The 17,926-nt window shown below is 39.8% G+C and overlaps 1 protein-coding gene across 3 annotated transcripts in view; it reads right to left on the bottom strand.

The window, feature by feature from the left end:
* Positions 1-6,475: 6,475 nt before the first annotated feature.
* The window catches only part of UGGT1 (UDP-glucose glycoprotein glucosyltransferase 1), a 103,434-nt gene continuing 91,983 nt past the window's right edge, over positions 6,476-17,926 (bottom strand). For 2 of the 3 annotated variants that reach the window (XM_045558867.1, XM_045558866.1), the window contains 3 exons: positions 12,682-12,798; positions 12,095-12,260; positions 6,476-10,566 (listed from right to left, as the gene is read on the bottom strand). In XM_045558867.1, coding sequence (XP_045414823.1) covers positions 10,541-10,566; positions 12,095-12,260; positions 12,682-12,798 — 309 coding nt within the window. In that variant the 3' untranslated portion in view covers positions 6,476-10,540. Of the gene's footprint in view, positions 10,567-12,094; positions 12,261-12,681; positions 12,799-17,926 lie in introns of those variants that run through there. The other variant, XM_045558868.1, reaches the window with a different exon arrangement.

Here is a 17,926-nt window from a genome sequence, read left to right as displayed (position 1 = left end):
TCTTAGATATGACAAAATGAGTGAGCAAAACAAAAGGAAAAAATGGACAAAGTTGACTTCATCAAAATTAAAAAATTTGTACCTCAAAAGACAATGCCAAGAGTGTAAGGACAACCCACAGAATAGGAGAAAGTATTTGCAAATCACTTATCTTACAAAAGCCTTGTATCTAGAATTTAGAAAGAACTCTTTCAACTCAATAACTTCAAAAGGACCTAATTTTTTAAATGGGCAAAGGTTCTGAACAGATATTTTTCAAGGAAGATATACAAATGGCAAATAAGAATGTGAAAAGCTGCTCAACATCATTCGTCATTAGAAAAAGGCAAATCAAAATCACAGTGAGATACCACTTTGCATCCATTAGGATAGTTATTATCAAAAAAAGAAAGAAAACAACTGTTGGTGAAAATCTGGAGAAATTGGAACCCTCACGCATCGCTGGTTGGAATGTAAAATGGTGCAGCTGCTATGGAAAACAGTAGGGTGGTTCCTTAAAAAGGTAAACATAGAATGATCCAGAAATTCCATTTCTAGGTATTTACCCAAAATAATGGAAAGCAGAGACTCAACCAGATACTTGTATACCAATGTTCATAGCAGTATTAGTCATAATAGCCAAAAGGCAGGAACAATCTAAAAGATAAACAAAGCATATGAAGGGATAAGCTAAAATGTGATATATACATACAATAGAATATTATTCAGCCTTAAAAGGAATTAAATTCTGATACCTGCTATGCTATAGACTGAATCACGTCCCCTCCCAAATTCATATGTTGAAGCCCTAACCCCTCAGTATGATGGAATTTGGAGATGGGGCCTTTGGGAGAAAATTAGGTTTAGATGAGATCATGAGTGTGGCGAACCTCAGGATGGGATCGGTGTCCTTACCTAAGTGTCTCAGAGACACCAGAGCCCACTTGCTCTGCCACGTGAGGACACAGCAAGAGGTGGCTGTCTGCAAGCCAAAACAGAGAACCCCCACCAGAACTCAATCCTGCTGGCACCCTGATCTCAGACTTTAGCTCTTAGAACTATGAGAAATAAATTTATGTTTAAGCCACTGAGTCTATGGTATTTTGTTATGGTAGCCCAACCTAAGACATGCTACAACATGGATGAACTTTGAAGACATTATGCTGAGTGAAATTAAGCCAAACACAAACGGACAAACATTATATGATTTCATTTATATGAGATAACTAGAATAGGCAAATTCATAGAGACAGAAAATAGAATATAGGTTACTAGGAGCTGCAGAGAGGAGGGAAGGAGCAGTTATTATTTAATGGGTAAAGATTTTCTATATGGAATCATGGAAAAGTGCTGGAGATGGATAGTGGTGATGGCTGCACAAATGTCCTTAGTACCACTCAATTATACACCTAAAGAAGGTTAAAATGGTAAATATGATGTAATATATATTTTACTGCAATAAAAAATGCTACAAAAGATACATGGAGGCCAGGCACAGTAGCTCACGCCTATAATCCCAGCACTGGGAGGGCAACGCTGGAGGAATGCTTGAGGCCAAGAGCTCAAGACCAGCCTGGGCAACACAGCAAGACCCGAGCTGTAAAAAGAAATACATGGAGCAATAATTAACAACAGAGCTAAAAGGGGAATTATGTTACTACGTAATTATTGTTGGAGATTTTTTTTTTGGTGTTTTTTTTTTTTTTTTTTTTGAGACAGAGTCTCACTCTGTTGCCCGGGCTAGAGTGCCGTGGCATTAGCCTAGCTCACAGCAACCTCAAACTCCTGGGCTTAAGCTGATCCTCCTGCCTCAGCCTCCCGAGTAGCTGGGACTACAGGCATGTACCACCATGCTCGGCTAATTTTTTCTATATATATTTTTAGTTGTCCATATAATTTCTTTCTATTTTTTTTAGTAGAGACGGGGTCTGGCTCTTGCTCAGGCTGGTCTCAAACCAGCCTGGTCTCCAACCCCTGAGTTCAAATGATCCATCCACCTCAGTCTCCCAGACTGCTAGGATTACAGGCGTGAGCCACCGTGCCCGACCTAGTTGGAGTTTTTTAATTGATATTTTGATTTGCATTTTCCTAATGACCAATGATTGTTGGGGATCTTTTCACGTGCTTATTGACCATTTGTATCTTCTTTGGGGAAATGTTTATTCAAGTCCTTTGCCCATTTTTTTGTTTGGGTGGGGTTCTTGTTTGCTTTTTTTATTTGTTTAATTATGCTTAGTTGTAGGAGTTCTCTATATATGTATATTTTTGTGGATTCCTTAGGATTTTCTACATATAAGATCATATCATCTGTGAACAGAAATAACTTGTTCTTTTCCAATTTGGAGAACTTTTATTTCTTTTTCTTGCCTAATTTCTCTGGCCAGAAATTTCAGGGCTATGTTGAATAGAGGTGGCAAAAGTGGCATCCTTATCTTGTTCCTGATTTTAGGGGAAAAAGTTTTTATTCTTTCACAACTGAGTATGATGTTAGCTGTGGATTTTTCACATATGGTCTTTATCATGTAGGGAATATTCCTTTCTATTGCTAGTTTATTGAGTGTTTTTATTATTAAAAGGTGTTGAATTTTATCAAATGTTTCTTTCAACTGAGATGATCACGTAGTATTTTTCTTTCATTCTATTAGTGTGTATATTACAATGAATGGTTTTCGTATGTTGAAGTACCCTTGCTCTGGGGTTTAAACTCACTTGCTCTTGGTGTATAATCAATTTAATATTTGGTTTGGCAGTATTTTGTTGAGAAATTTTGCATCTTCACAAGGGATATTGGCCTCCAGTTTTCTTATAGGATCTTTGGCTTTGGTATCAGGGTAATGCTGGCCTCATAGAATGAGTTAGGAAGTGTTCATTCCTCTTCAATTTTTTGGAAGAGTTTGAGAAAGATTGGAGTTAATTAATCTTTAAATATTCAGTAGAGTTCACCAGTAAAGTCATTTGGTCCTGGGCTTTTCTTTTTGGGGAGGTTTTGGATTATTGGTTTAATCTCTTTACTTGTTATAGGTTTAGTCTGATTTTCTATTTCTTCTTATGACAGTTTTGGTAGTTTGTATGTTTATAGAAATTTGTTCTTTTAATCTAGGTTATCCAACAGTTGGTGTATAATTTTTCATAGTATTCTCTTATAATCTATTTTATTTCTATAAAATAGGTGGTAATGTTTCCACTTCCATTTCTGATCTTGATTATTTGAGTCACCCCTCACCCCCATCAATCTACCTAAGAATTTCTCAATTTTGTTGATATTTTCAAAGAACCAACTTTTGGTTTCATTGATGTTCTCTATTGTTTTTGTATTCTCTATTTCATTTATCTCTGCCCTGATGTTTATTATTTTCTTCCCTCTGCTAGTTTGGGTTTAATGTATTCTTCCTTTTATAGTTCTTTGAAATGCAGTTAGATTATTAATTAATTAATTTATTTTTTGAGACAGAGTCTGTCTCTGTTGCCTGGGCTAGAGTGCCATGGCATCAGCCTAGCTCACAGCAACCTCAAACTCTTGGGCCTCAAGCAATCCTTCTGCCTCAGCCTCCCAAGTAGCTGGGACTACAGGCATGCACCACCATGCCCAGCTAGTTTTTTCTATATATATTTTTAGCTGTCCAGATCATTTCTTTCTATTTTTAGTAGAGACGGTGTCTCGCTCTTGCTCAGGCTGGTCTCAAACTCCTGCCTCAAGCAATCCTCCCGCCTTAGCCTCTCCGAGTGCTAGGATTACAGCGCCCGGCTGCAGTTAGATTATTAATCTGAGATCTTTCTTCATTTTTAATATTGGTATTTACAGCTATAAATTTCCCTCTTAGCACTGCAATCCACAAATTTTGGTATGTTGTGTTTTCATTTTTATCTATATCAAGACATTTTAAAATTTCCTTGTGATTTCTTCCTTGACCCATTGGTTGTTTAAAAATGCATTAATTTTCACATTTTTGTGAAATTTCCAGTTTTCCATTATTAATTTCTAGTTTTGTTCCATTGTGATTGAAAAATATTTCACAATTTCAACTTTTTAAAATGCATTAAGACTTATTTTAGACACATATGGTGTATCCTGGAGAATGTTCTATGTGGATTTGAAAAAATACGTATTTTGCTGTTGCATAGAATGGTCTGTATGTGTCTAGTAAGTCTAATTGGTTTATACTGTTGTTCAAGTCCGCTGTTCCCTTGAAGTGTCCAACTGTTATTGTAGAACTATTTCTTCCTTCATTTCTGTCTACATTTCTGTCTATTTTTACTTTATATGTTTTAGGCTGTGGGCATGTGTGTGTGTGTGTGTGTGTGTGTGTACACTTGCTTATGATTGCTATATCGTCTTGCTGAATTGGCCTTTTATCAATAACGTTCTTCTCTGTCTCTTGTAAACTTTTTATACTTAACATCTATTTTATGAGATAATATAGCTACCCCAGCTCTCTTATGAATGAAATAACTTTTTTCTATCCTTTTACTTTCTAACTCTTCGTGTCTATGTGAAGTTAGCCTCTTGTAGACAACATATAGATATTTTTTAAAAATCCAATCTGCCAATCTCTGCCTTTTAATAGACGAGCTTAACTTATTTACATTTAAAGTAATAATAAGGAAGATTTTAGTTCTGCCATTCAGTTACTTGTTTTCTGTATATCATGTTTTTTCTCCATTACTTTTTTGTGTTTAGTTGAATTATTGAAGTGTACCATTTTGATTCCCTTCTTCTTTCCTTTTCTGTGTATTTTAATATTATTTTCTTAGCATTTATCTTGGAGATAGCCCCAAATGCTTTATTCCATCTTCATTTGTGAAGACTATTTTCCCTGCATATATAATGTTCACTTTTTCTTCTTTCAGAATTTTATGCTGTCATCTATCATTTATTTTTTCTTGATGAAATACACTCAGCCAAGGATTTAAAGGGACTGTGTAAGGGAATTTGGGGGCTCTGTCTTCCTCTTTTCTTGGGATTTTCCCTTTCAATTTGTAGCTGCTCAGACAGCCCTCAACTGAATTGGCTCCTCAGCCTAGTATGACTACCACTTTTTGTTTTATGCCCTGTGGGCCACATGAGGAACACTGACTTAAATGTGGATCTTACCCCATGTGTTTCTTTTTTGAAGAGACAGGGTCTTGTTCTGTTGCCCAGGCTGGAGTACAGTGGCCTCGTCATAGCTCACTGCAAGCTCTAACTCCTGAGCTCAAGTGATCCTCCGGCCTCAGCCTCCTGAGTAGCTGGGACTACAGGCACGTGCCACCAAGCCTGGCTAATTTTTCTACTTTTTGTAGAGACAGGTCTTGTTCTTGCTCAGGCTGGTCTCAAACTCCTGGCCTCAAGCCATCCTCCCACCTTGGCCTCCCAAAGTGCTAGGATTATAGGCATGAGCCACCACACGCAGCCTGTGTTTCTCTTCTTTTGATGGCTGAGTCCCTTTCACTTTTTGCCAGTCTCTGGTCACATTCCATTGCATTTCTATTGAGATGTATACTTGCCAGCAGTAGATTAGTCTGATACAAGCTGCTTTGCCATTATTGGAAGCCAGACTGTAATTAGATGCTTAAGTGTTATTTAAAATAAAATAAACTCCAACTTCCTTTTATTTCTTTACCCAGGTGACAGTTACACAAGTGCTTTCACTTTGTGAAAATCTATCCAGGTGTGTGTTTGTGTACTTTTCTGTACATGCTATGTACTTCAACAAAAAGTTTATTACAAGAAAAAACCCATTATGTGCCAGCACCCAGTTTAAGCCCCTCAGGGTCTTTCTTGTACCCCAAGATCAAACCCAGACCCTTCTCCTGAAGCTCTCTCCTGCCCATGACTCTGGCCACCCAGGTGTGCTTACAACTCCCTCAATGAGACACACATTAGTGCAAGTTCCTCCCTCTCTCCCCACCACCCTCGTCCCACATGGATAGCTCCTACTTATTCCTCGGGCTTCAACTTAAGCACCAACCCTTGCAGCAGTTTTTCCTGACCCCCAAGTCTCTCCTCCTGCATCTCAGGTGCCCCCTTTTGTGCCCCTGTGGACGCCAGGTTCCCCTCGCCAACCTCCCCTGGGCAGTGCACTCACCACACCTGCACTGTCCAGAGAGCACTCAACAGCAGGAAGCCCTGGAGAAGCTCAGAGAACTGGCCAGATGAACGACATCCATGCCACCCTCCTAAGGAACACAGTGACACGGTTAGGCATGGCTATCTCATGATGCCTTCTGGCCTCAAGGCCCCCCTGTGCCCCACCTCTTATGGCCGGGGCTGCTGGGGCTGCCTTCCCACCAGATTCTGCCTGGGGCAGCTCCCAGGGGTTGGGCGCCTGGAGGAGACCTCGGTGCTAGAGTCCAAAGAAATGGCTACAACCAGAACCAAGCTCCAGTGCCAGACAAGACTTAGTAAAGCCTTCCTTCCTCCATCCGGGTTTGCAGCTTCTGCCGGATGAGGGGTTGGACCCTGCACTCTGTCCATCTGCCTTTCCTAAACATAAAAGCTGAATGACTGACTGGAGAATTTTAAAGAACAGAGGAAAAAGTTTATTGTGTTGAGCAGACCTTATTTTCATTACAGTACCAGGAAATTCATTCTCAGTTCTCTTCAGATGCAGACATTCTGCAGACATTTAAGACCCCAATGCTGTTCCCAAGCAAGGGGCAGCACCTGAACACTATGTTGCATTTAATGGAACAGGATTACAGTAAAATTGGATATTCATAAAGAAGATTTTTTAAAGTACATAGTTTCTTTAAAAATTCTAACATTTTCTCCATTTTTCCGTGTTTACCTTGTTATTTCCATGGATAACTGGTTGGAAAACATGGTGCTTGATAACCTTTTGTTCTCAAATTGTCAACCTCAGGTTAATGTATTTTGCTTGTTGTTAAGAGGCATCCTGCCCATCTCTCTGGAAATCTACAGTAAGGCAATGCATACAATACCGGTGGGACGGGGCCTCAGCTCCAGACACTAACTCTGTCCCAGCAAACCTTCCTCATTTGGCCTCTGCCCTGCTGGGTGTAGGGAAAGAGTCATGAAAGCACCTCTTGCTTGAAAAACCATTGCCATGGAGTTTAGACTTTATGGACTACCTCCAGGGAGCATGCAGCCTCTTGAAGCTGATTTTGTGGTTTGTTTTTGTAAATTGTCAGTACTCAACACCCTGAGGGAGCAAGAGCCTCCACTCAACTTGCTGACTCACTGCCACTACTCCCCCCAGGAGTGTTGCTTCTGTATTAAATGAAAGACCAAATAATGAATGAGAAATGTGTATCCTCCAGATGCTCTGAAATATCAATAACCACCTGAGTTAATGACGTTTAATTTGCTTAAATTCAATCAGGTAATTACCAAGGTCCTGATTAAGACCTTTTGCTCACTACATCAGAGAAAACATGAATTAATAACTTTTTTGGGTCCATGTTAACTCTTGAGTTGAATTATTTCTTTTAATCATTCAGGCCAAATCAGGCATGGCAGTTTTAGAAAAGGACCGCTTTCAAGTATCTGAATTTACTCACGGGGGAGGTGGGGAGAAACGGAGTCATTTTAACCTCATTGCTATAAGGGGTTGTGCCTGACCTGTTTCAAATTATGAGGTCAATAAACTATGATTCCTGGCGGAAGGAAACTATGGGATATCTTTCCTCCTCATCACCTGGGCCAGTGTTTTCCAAAAGCTGCGCTACCATCCCTAGCACCCAGCCCTTCACTCAGAGCTGTGACATGGTTCTGAACACGAGGGCTTCAGGACAGCAGAGGAAATTAAGCTCCATGCATGGAAAATGTTTCTTAATACACATAGTATATGTAATCTATGTTCTCCCAAGAGTTGAGTTCACCATGATTCTTGTGCACTTAGTAGAAACGCAAACATCTGTATGTTCAATTCGAAATGCAACATTTTGACAGATTCACAACTTTATCATTCGTATGGAAAACCAACATGCCATCACCCTCCAAGTGGTGAGCATTCAGCACCCTAGCCATGGCATGCCCCCGCAGCCCCAGTAGCAGGCTGTGACATGCTCTGATGTCAATCAAATGTCACTGTTTACAGAACATAGAAACAGGCTCCTGTTGCTTCATGTGGTTCTGACAGAGCACATTTTCATTTTACTCAGCCACTTATTCACAAAGCAAATTTTCCACTACAGCATGATTGAGAGCAAAAAAAAAAAAAAGAAAATCCATTACATAAAAATGATGGCTAAGAACAACACACTGTGAACACTTTCCAGAAGCTCGAACACTCAACATAATCAATTCTTGCTTCCTGGAGAAAATCTCTGTTACCTATCTTTTCAGTCCCAGTGTGCATTCTCAGGGCACAGACAACAGACACAGCTGACCAAGACCACATTTTAGCAGTAACATCATTTCCTAGGGATTCGGTTAATTTTGAAAGGTGATTATGCCACATGAACCAAAAAAAGAAACTGGCAGGAGGAGGGCCCTAGACCATTTCAGAAGCAAGCTGGGTCCTGCCTTATTCAGAGTCAGCTATGACCCTGACTTCAATCAGAGAGGAGACGGGGAAGGGGCAGCAAGTGACACCAGAGCACATAAACCACACGGAGAACACAGTGCACTCTGCACCTTCCTCGTGAATGCACAAGAGACCAGCAGGAAGACACAGGGAAAGGTGGCCGGTTCCACGTCTCACAGGAACCAGAATCTACAGAGCATATCCTAGTGACTCCAGTTATTTCCTGTTCGACTTCCCAGACAATAAACTGGGAAAATGTGCATTTTTGTCCATGGTTGTAGAAAGTAGCAGCAGCAGCCTCTCTGAAGGCTTAATTAAATGTAAAGATGAAGCTTGAACCAATGTTTTTTAATCTCACTGATCCTATCTCTTCAGCTGCTCTGGCCAGGTGAGGGGCACGATGGAAGGAAATCATGCTACAGCCTTTGTCAACAGCAGCCATTCTGAGCAACATTCAGTCTCAGTTCAGTTTATCTAATTTGCTTTTAAGCTCTCCCCTCCCCAATTTTTAATGGAATTATGAAAGCAAAGTCAAAATATCCTTCAGAATGACTGGCTAACACTTGCATTTCCTAAGCTAACTTTTGCATTTGAAAATGGGAAAAACAAATTCCTTGATATTTGTGATAAGAATATGATTTTTAACAAAGACTGCACATCAATACATTACCTGGCTTAGAAGAGTGAGGGCTTAGCTAGCCATCTGCACCCTATTTTTTAAAAGCAGACAAAATAGGAAAGGAAAGGCCTGGGTGCCTTGGAAGCAGGCGCATGCCCATCTGCTGCTGCTGCGCTGGCAGCCTGGGCAGGGGCCGAGCCAGGACACTGCAGCTTCACGCCCGCTCAGGCCACCACCACACCCAAGGCCTCGACAGCCGTTCACTGGCAAATGCTGTTCTCCAAGGGACAACTGCTGGGCTGTCAAAGTGAAGACATACAACACAAGGATTCAAGGGCAACCAGTGTGGGTGCCAAAAGCAACCCACAGTGCTGAAGAAAAAGGAATATAGGACGGTGAATAGAAAATCACAAGTTCCACAGTCAGAATCTTTCCTGGCCTTAGAGCTGGGAGCATTTTGTAGAGAAAGGTCTAACCCATCAGTCCCCGGGTCTGAGAGAAAATCCCACGCAGGCAAGGACACATGATGTAGTGACCATGCGGAGGGAGCGCTGAGCCCTCTGAGATGATCACTAGAGGGGCTTATAGTATGGCTGTATCCAGTAAGGAAACTGATAACAGACATTTTTTTAGAAAGTGGGAAGAAAAGCAAAAACTTTGACAAATATGAAAATTGTTTACACAACAATTGCCTAGAAAGTTCACTAGGGTTTGGTGGGGAGTAAGATTTTCTTCTCAAATAGCCACGATGGTACTAATGGTTTATAAAAGAGAATGGCCAATTTCTGGTCTTCCTCCCTTTCCCCAATACCCCAGAGCCCTCCTACTCCTGATACTCTCCCTACCCTCATCCCAACCCACCCCATCCTGGCCCCAATTAGTCAGCTTAGCCACCGCACCAAGCCAGCCCTGAAGACACCTGATTGGTTGGGTTTCCATTAAACAATGCACCTAACACTTGGGAGAGAAGGCAGGGAGGCACAAGCACATCGGCGTAAACCTTGAGGGGGGTGGGCCTTGGACAAAGCTTCTGCCAGCCTGGCCCAGTGCAGGGTGGGCATCTGCAGTGCAGCGTGGACTGCAGGTAAACTGAGGTAAAGAAGAACATGGTGGTGCTGGCTGGCCAGCTTCCTGTCACAACGCAGCATGCATGCGCTCTAGGTGCGGGTACCAGAGGACTCATTTTCTTCCAGTTGCTGCTGCCATTTCCTGCTCTGGTTAGAAGAATGCTCTTTACAGAGTCCCAAAAGATCAGCCACTTGTCTTCCTCTGAGGTACAAATCCAACAGAACCTTCACCCCAAAGATCCTGCGCCAACCAACGTGCAGAGGTCAAGACCAAATCTCAAAATCAAAAGGTGCGGCACACCTGCCCAGCCGGTTTATCAGCAGTTGTATAGACAGATCAGAAAAAACTAGCATTTAGTATAAAAATTGTTTCTCAAATGGTGTAATTTCCTATCCTCCTCCAGAGATCATAATTCTTCACGTTTCTGAGGTCCTATGGAAAAGGAGAACAACAGAAAATAAAACAGACCATCCTCAAAGTTATAAAAACAGAGTGGGCATTTTCCACCGCTATGACCCATTATTTGTACCTCCACTTCCATTTTATCTCTCATATTAAATTTTTAGGAGCTTTGGTTTGGTGGTTATGTATTTTGAAAGAAAAAAAATAAAGGAGGTTTAAAAAAAAAAACACTGAAACTACCTACAAACCTCCAACTGAACTGTTCTGACAAGTATAATATTTACTCTCAGTAAATATGCGTGCATTTGTGGTCAAGACTCTTCTTTTTTCACTAAATAGCATAAACACTTTTCTATATATCAGTGTAGCTCATTCTTAGACGTTTAAACTGTTTTTAATGCTTTTGGCTTATAAATAATAGTAAAATAAATTTCTTCTTGCATACAATGTTTCTCTTCTGTTGAATTATTTCCTTAAGATAAATTTCAAGAGAAGAATTATTGAGGGTATAAACATTTTAAAGGCTCCTGATGACAGATACACTGCCTTTTAACAAGAGTTGCTCCAACACACAAAGCTTCGGCAAGGTATACCCAGGACAGTTTTGTCACCATCTCCCCAGTAAATAGCATGACTAATATGTGTATTTTTTTCCATGTAGCAGATATTAATGATAGACTGCCTTAATTTGATTATTGTTTCCTCAAATTCATTTATTATTTGTGTTTTCCTCTTATTTGAACAGTGTATCCACATTCTTTGCTCATTTATCTAAGGGAATCCTTGAGGTTTTACTAATGAATTTCAATTAATTATTTTCATAGTAACTATACAACCTTCTAGCTGTGATATTTAATATAGTCTTCGGGATGTATAGGTGAATCACTCAAGATCCATGTTCTGCAATTGCTTTTTTAAGATTAGTTAAAGCAGAATAAAGCTTAAAATCCACAGCCCATGAATGTATCAAAACATCTCTACTTATCCCACAAATACATACAATTATGTGACAATTAAAATATAAATTAATATTTTTAAAAAACCCAGAGCCCAACCTGTTAACAGTTTTAAAAAAGTTACTTTTGTATTTTAATGATTTCAAGTGGCTACCACTCAAGATCTACATATAGTAGGAAAAACATTAAAACCTTAAGTCCTTTCTATTCTTAGATAAAATTAAACACAAATACTCCAGCCCCAGCCCATTATGCTTGTTTTAAAGAATACTTTTTTCAAATCAAAGGACTCTGACAAGAGCTCCCCAAAATGTCAGGTGTGGCTTACGTATCACAAGACTCGTGAACCTAAATAACAATAATCACAATTAAAGTCTCCTTCTCTCCCCATCAAAATAAGACAAAAAGGGTAGCAAGTGCATTGATAAATACTGTCTAGAAGGCCAACAAAAAAAGGTAAATAAAAAACAATACTAGTTGATGTTAGGATAGGATTACTGGGAGATTTTTATGTTCCTTTTATGCATTATTCGGTTGTTTTTACAACAAATAAAAATCAGAAACCCAAACAAGTACTTACTGAAGCAAAGGTCTGCACTCACCTGCTCGGCTCGGTGCTTCTGTGTGCTCCTCAGGGAGTGCTCCCCCTTCTTTCTCCTGCTGGAATCGGGTCTGCAGCTGTTTGATCTCCTGATCGTAGTCCTGCCACTCGGGGACGATTCGCACCGCTGCTTCCAGCTTGGGCTCTTTGGTCATTGGGTTATTACACTGTGGAAACCAAAGAACACACTTCAGCTGAGCTGAAGAAAGGTACGTTACATAGAATTCAAAGGTGTTTCTGTTCTTGGGTTATAAGTCCTAACTGGACAGAAGAACAATACTGAGGAACTAAATGATGCAGCAGCAGCAGAAGCAGTACAGCAGTGGGCTACATAAAGCCGTGTTTACTTCTTCTACAGAGAAGGCTGGGGGCCTGTTGGAAGGCAGGAAAAGGAAAAGTCCATTTGGAAAAATTATAAGGCCAAGCATTAAACTGGAAGCTAAGTAGTGACTCAGCAGATTTTAAGTAGTGGAAACAGGCCCATCAGGCACTAGGGGATTTGGCTTCACGCTGCAAGCAGAAGAGACAACTGCTAACAGGCATCCTCCCAGTGGCTCAAGATGCAGACGAGCACCGCAGATAGCTCACCAAATCAATGGTTTTTGCCCTTTTCTTAGAAGCATCATCACACCACGTTTCACACCAGAGCCATTCTTGAGGGAGGGATTTGATTGGCACCTGATGAATCATGTTATTGGGTAAATCCTGTTTGGTAAAGAAAATAAAACACATGAATCTGAAGTTCTGGGAGAATTTAAATAAATGCATAATAAATCAGTGATGCTAGTTGTTCATTACATATCACATGCTACTCACAAATGTTTATAACTGGAAGGTCCTTACCAAATGCCTTAGAGAAGTTAAAGGATTGATTTACGGTGTTTTTCGAAACCTCAAAATTTAGAGGATCCATGAAACATCTACTCACAATAGGCACCTGAAAAGCTTTATCTTAAAAATCACAAATAGTCTACACTTCAACTTCCCTCCATAAGGGCAATTCTACGAAAAATACTCCTGTTGACGTTTGAAAATCAACTAAATAGAGTGATGATTCGTACACCTTGCAGTCCTCTCTCAAAGAAGCTCTGAATTGCCTTGTCTGCTGAGACTTGCTCCCAAATAGTTGACACCCATATTTTTTCTAGCCAATTCTACTCTATGCTTTACAGCTTTTGTCTCAGGAGAGCTTCTGAGTTTGACACAATAAAACACTCCACTCTCTTAAGACTTACATGTAACAAAAAACTGGTGGAATAAAATGTACAGAAATGATTAACTGTGATACTTGTAAAGAATGCTCCACAACGGTACAAAAATAAATAGGTGATGGTTCTCTTTATGAAATCCTTTCAACAAACTAAAATTTTAAAGTAGCTAGCTAGTAAAAGTATCAAATACTCATCTCAGTTTATCTTATATTCACTTAAAGATTTACAAACTGTCGAACTTGCTGCATTGCTGTAGAGCGCTGAATCAAAAACACAGTATCAGTTCCCACTCCATACTCTGCTCGAAAAAGAGAACTCAACTTTAGTATTGGTGGGCTAGGTAAATGAGACAAAGATGTTTCCTGAGGACAACTAGAAAGGTGAATAAATTATGAAAAACACATGCCTTTTGAAGGCCTCAGAAAGCTAACAAGACAGTAAAGATGACTGGGCCAGGGGAGAACAGAGGTTCACAAAGATAGCCCCGAAATCTGGGATTTTCCCTTAGAGTTGTACGCTGCTCAGGGAGGTTTTCTAAGGCTTTCAACAGCCACTCAGGTGTGCAGTAACAAAGATTTGTATATAAGACCTGTGGTGGCTGAGGGAGTTCTAGTGAAACCTCCTTGCTTTGGATCGGAGGACCAAAGGAGCACACCTTACGATTTAGAGTGCCAGAAATAGGCCTGACAAAGAATGCAGTTCAACTTCAAATCATCAAAATCTTAAAACTGAATTAAAATAATCCTGGATAGCCAATGCCCCTAAGTTCCTGACAAAGAGAACCATAAATTCTGTTAGATGATACCATTATTCTTCACCTCAAATTATCTCCAAACATAATTCTGCAAAAACAATGCCTGATATACCACAGAAAATAAACAGATATGTGAGAGACAACATGAACAAAAAGATAACAGAAATAACACCACAGAATCAGATCCACAGTAGCTCCATAAATTAGAGATACCAGGTATCACACATAGACTTTAGAGTAAACATAATATATATAAGATTTACAAAAATGAGAATCTCAGCAAAGAACTAGAAACAAATAAAAAATGCCAAGTGGAAACACAAAACCAAAATATTACAACCAAAATAAAGAACAAATGGAAAACTTAACAAATCAGACAGGAAATAACCAGAACAAAGCACAGAGTAAGAAAATTCAGAAAAGAACATTTAAGAAATATAGAGTTCAGGTCAGGCGCAGTGGCTCACGCCTGTAATCCTAGTACTCTGGGAGACAAAGGCGGGTGGATCGTTTGAGCTCAGGAGTTCGAGACCACCCTGAGCAAGAGCAAGACCCCGTCTCTACTGAAAAAAAAATGGAAAGAAATTATCTGGACAACTAAAAATATATATAGAAAAAATTAGCCGGGCATGGTGGTGCATGCCTGTAGTCCCAGCTACTTGGGAGGCTGAGGCAGAAGGATCACTTGAGCCCAGGAGTTTGAGGTTGCTGTGAGTGAGGCTGACGCCAGGGCACTCTAGCCTGGGCAACAGAGTGAGACTCTGTCTCAAAAAAAAAAAAAAAAAAAGAATGGATAAACAAAACATGGCATATACATGCAATGGAATACTATTCAGTTTTTTGTGTGTGTGTGTGTTTTTCCAAAAAAAAAAAAAAAAAAAGATGAATGGATAAACAAAACATGGTATATACATGCAATGGAATACTATTCAGTTTTTTGTTGTTTGTTTTTTTTTTTTTTTTTTGAGACAGAGTCTCACTCTGTTGCCCAGGCTAGAGTGCCCTGGCGTCAGCCTCACTCACAGCAACCTCAAACTCCTGGGCTCAAGCGATCCTTCTGCCTCAGCCTCCCAAGTAGCTGGGACTACAGGCATGCACCACCATGCCCGGCTAATTTTTTCTATATATATTTTTAGTTGTCCAGATAATTTCTTTCCATTTTTTTTTTAGTAGAGACGGGGGTCTCGCTCTTGCTCAGGCTGGTCTCGAACTCCTGAGCTCAAACGATCCACCCGCCTTGGCTTCCCAGAGTGCTAGGATGACAGGCGTGAGCCACCGCACCTGGCCCTATTCAGTCTTAACTGTAAGGAAATTATAACATATGATATAACACACATTAACTTTGAGGACATAATGCTAAGTGAATTAAGCCAGACACAAAAAGACAAATATCGTATGTTCCCATTTATATGAGGTACCTAGAATAGGCAAATTCATAGAGACAGAAAGTAGCATAGAGGGTCCCAGGGGCTGGGAGGTGGAAAAAAGGGGGAGTTATTATTTCATGGGTAAAAAATTTCAGCTGGGGAAGAAGAAAGTTCTGGAGGTGGATGATGCTGGTGGTTACACAACGTTGTTAATGTGCCTAATGCCACTGAATCATACATCTAAAAACGGTTAAGACAGTGTCGTAGTCCATCTATGTTGCTACAAAGGAATACCTGAGGCTGGGCAATTTATAAAGAAAAGGGGTTTATTTGGCTCATGGTTCTGCAGACTATACAAAAAGCACAGTGCCAGCATCCGCTTCTGGTGAGGACCTCAGGAAGCTTACACTCATGGTGGAAGGTGAAGGGGAGGAGGAATCACAAGGAGAGAGGAAGGAAGCAAGAGAGAGGGAAGGGAGGTGCTAAGCTCTTTTAACAATCAGCTCTCATAGGAACTAACAGTGTGAACTCACTCACTACCATGAGGATGGCACTGAGCCACATGCGGGATCTGCCCCCAGGACTCAAACATCTCCCACTAAGCCCCACTTCTAACCTTCATGATCAAATTTCAACATGAGATTTGGAGGGGACAAATATCCAAAATATCAGACAGTAAAGTTTACATTGTACATACTTTAATACAATAAAAAATAATAAGCACAAAATAAAGATACTTTCAGACAAGAGAAACTGAAAAAAAAATCTGTTATTATTTGAACTTACACTAAGGAAAATTAAGGGATATTCTTCAGGCAGAAGGAAAATGATCCTATATGGAAGCTTGGAAACGCAGGGAAGAATGCAAAGCAACCAAATGGTAAACATATGAGTAAATCTAAATCTAAACAGATATGGACTGTACTAAACAAGAATAATATCTTCTAGGATTTAAAATATAAACAGACCTAAAATACATGTCAACAAGGTATCTAGGCTGGGATGAGGATAAATGGAGGCAAGCAGTTCTTGACGGGTTAATGCGGTCTGCAGACGTGCAACAGAGAGCTTGCTAATGCAGATTCTTAGGCCTAACATACCTACTGAATCAGAATTGGTGTGGGGCCCGGGAATTCATGCTTTAATAAGCTCCCCAGGTGATTCCTGTATATACGCTAAAATTTGAGAAGCACTGTTCTGATGTTCTTGCATTATAAAACGTACCAATTATTATTAGACTTTGCAAAGTCAGAAATATACATTGTCATCTCTAGGATAATCATTAAAAGCATTGTAAAAAACTACATGAATTAAAGCTAATAGAGGAAAAATGGAACTATTAAAAATTCTCAATGTGAAAAAAACTGTCAAAGAGGAATAAAGGAACATTAATAGAACAAGTAGAATAAGTAGAAGCACTGTAAAAAACAAACTTACTTGTGATCACATCAGCTATAAATGGACTAAATGCTCAAATTAAGTGATTGTCACACTAGATGAAAAATAAACTGACTCTCAAATTTGTAGGCATTAATGATATAGTCTCAAAATATGGCAAAATTTCACAGAACTAAAAGTGAAACAAATTTCACAATACAGAAGAAAGATTTTTTCTTTTTTTTCAAATTTAATTAAGTCTTCAAAAAATAAATTAATACCTGGCTTTTTTTTTTTTTTTAAAGTAGAGATAGGGTCTCTTTATGTTGCTCAGGCTGGTCTTGAACTCCTGGCATGAAGGAATCCTCCTGCCTCAGCCTCCGAAAGTGCTGGGATTACAGGCGTGAGCCACCACACCCGGCCAGAAAAACATTTTTAACATAACCCTCTCAGTAACTAATAGAAAACAAAAGAAAAGACAAAACACACACAATAGCGTGTTGTTAAACTTCAACTAATGGACATACAGAGAAAAATGATATACTTGATATTGGCTGAATATAAAAATAGATGAAACATTTACCAAACTGATCATATCTGGGTCATAAAGCAAATCTCAATAAACTTCAAATGTCTGAAATCATACTGTGAGAAAAGAGTCAGTCCTCTGACCACAGAGCAACTAAGCTATAAGAAAAATATAACTTCAAAATCTTCATGTATTTGGAATCACTTCTAAATAACTGATAAGTCAGTCAAAGAAGAAATTACGGCCAGGCATGGTGGCTCACGCCTGTAATCCCAGCACTTTGGGAGACCACGATGGGAGGATCATCTGAAGCCAGAAGTTTGAGATCAGCCTGGGTAACATGGCCAGACCTTGTCTCTACAAAAAATTTAAAAATTAGCTGGGTGTGGTGGCACACACCTGTAGTCCCAGCTACTTGGGAAGCTAAGGCAGGAGGATCACTTGAGCCCAGGAGTTATAGGTTACAGTGAGATATCATTGTGCCACTGCACTCTAGCCTAGGCAACAGAGCAAGACCCTCTCTCAAAACACAAATAAAACAAAACCAAAAAAAAGAAGAAGAAATTACAAGGGAAAGTAGAAATATGTTGAATTA

Source organism: Lemur catta, chromosome 8 (genome assembly GCF_020740605.2).
Source record: "Lemur catta isolate mLemCat1 chromosome 8, mLemCat1.pri, whole genome shotgun sequence".
NCBI lineage: Eukaryota > Metazoa > Chordata > Mammalia > Primates > Lemuridae > Lemur > Lemur catta.
This window is presented reverse-complemented; position numbering and strand designations above follow the sequence as displayed.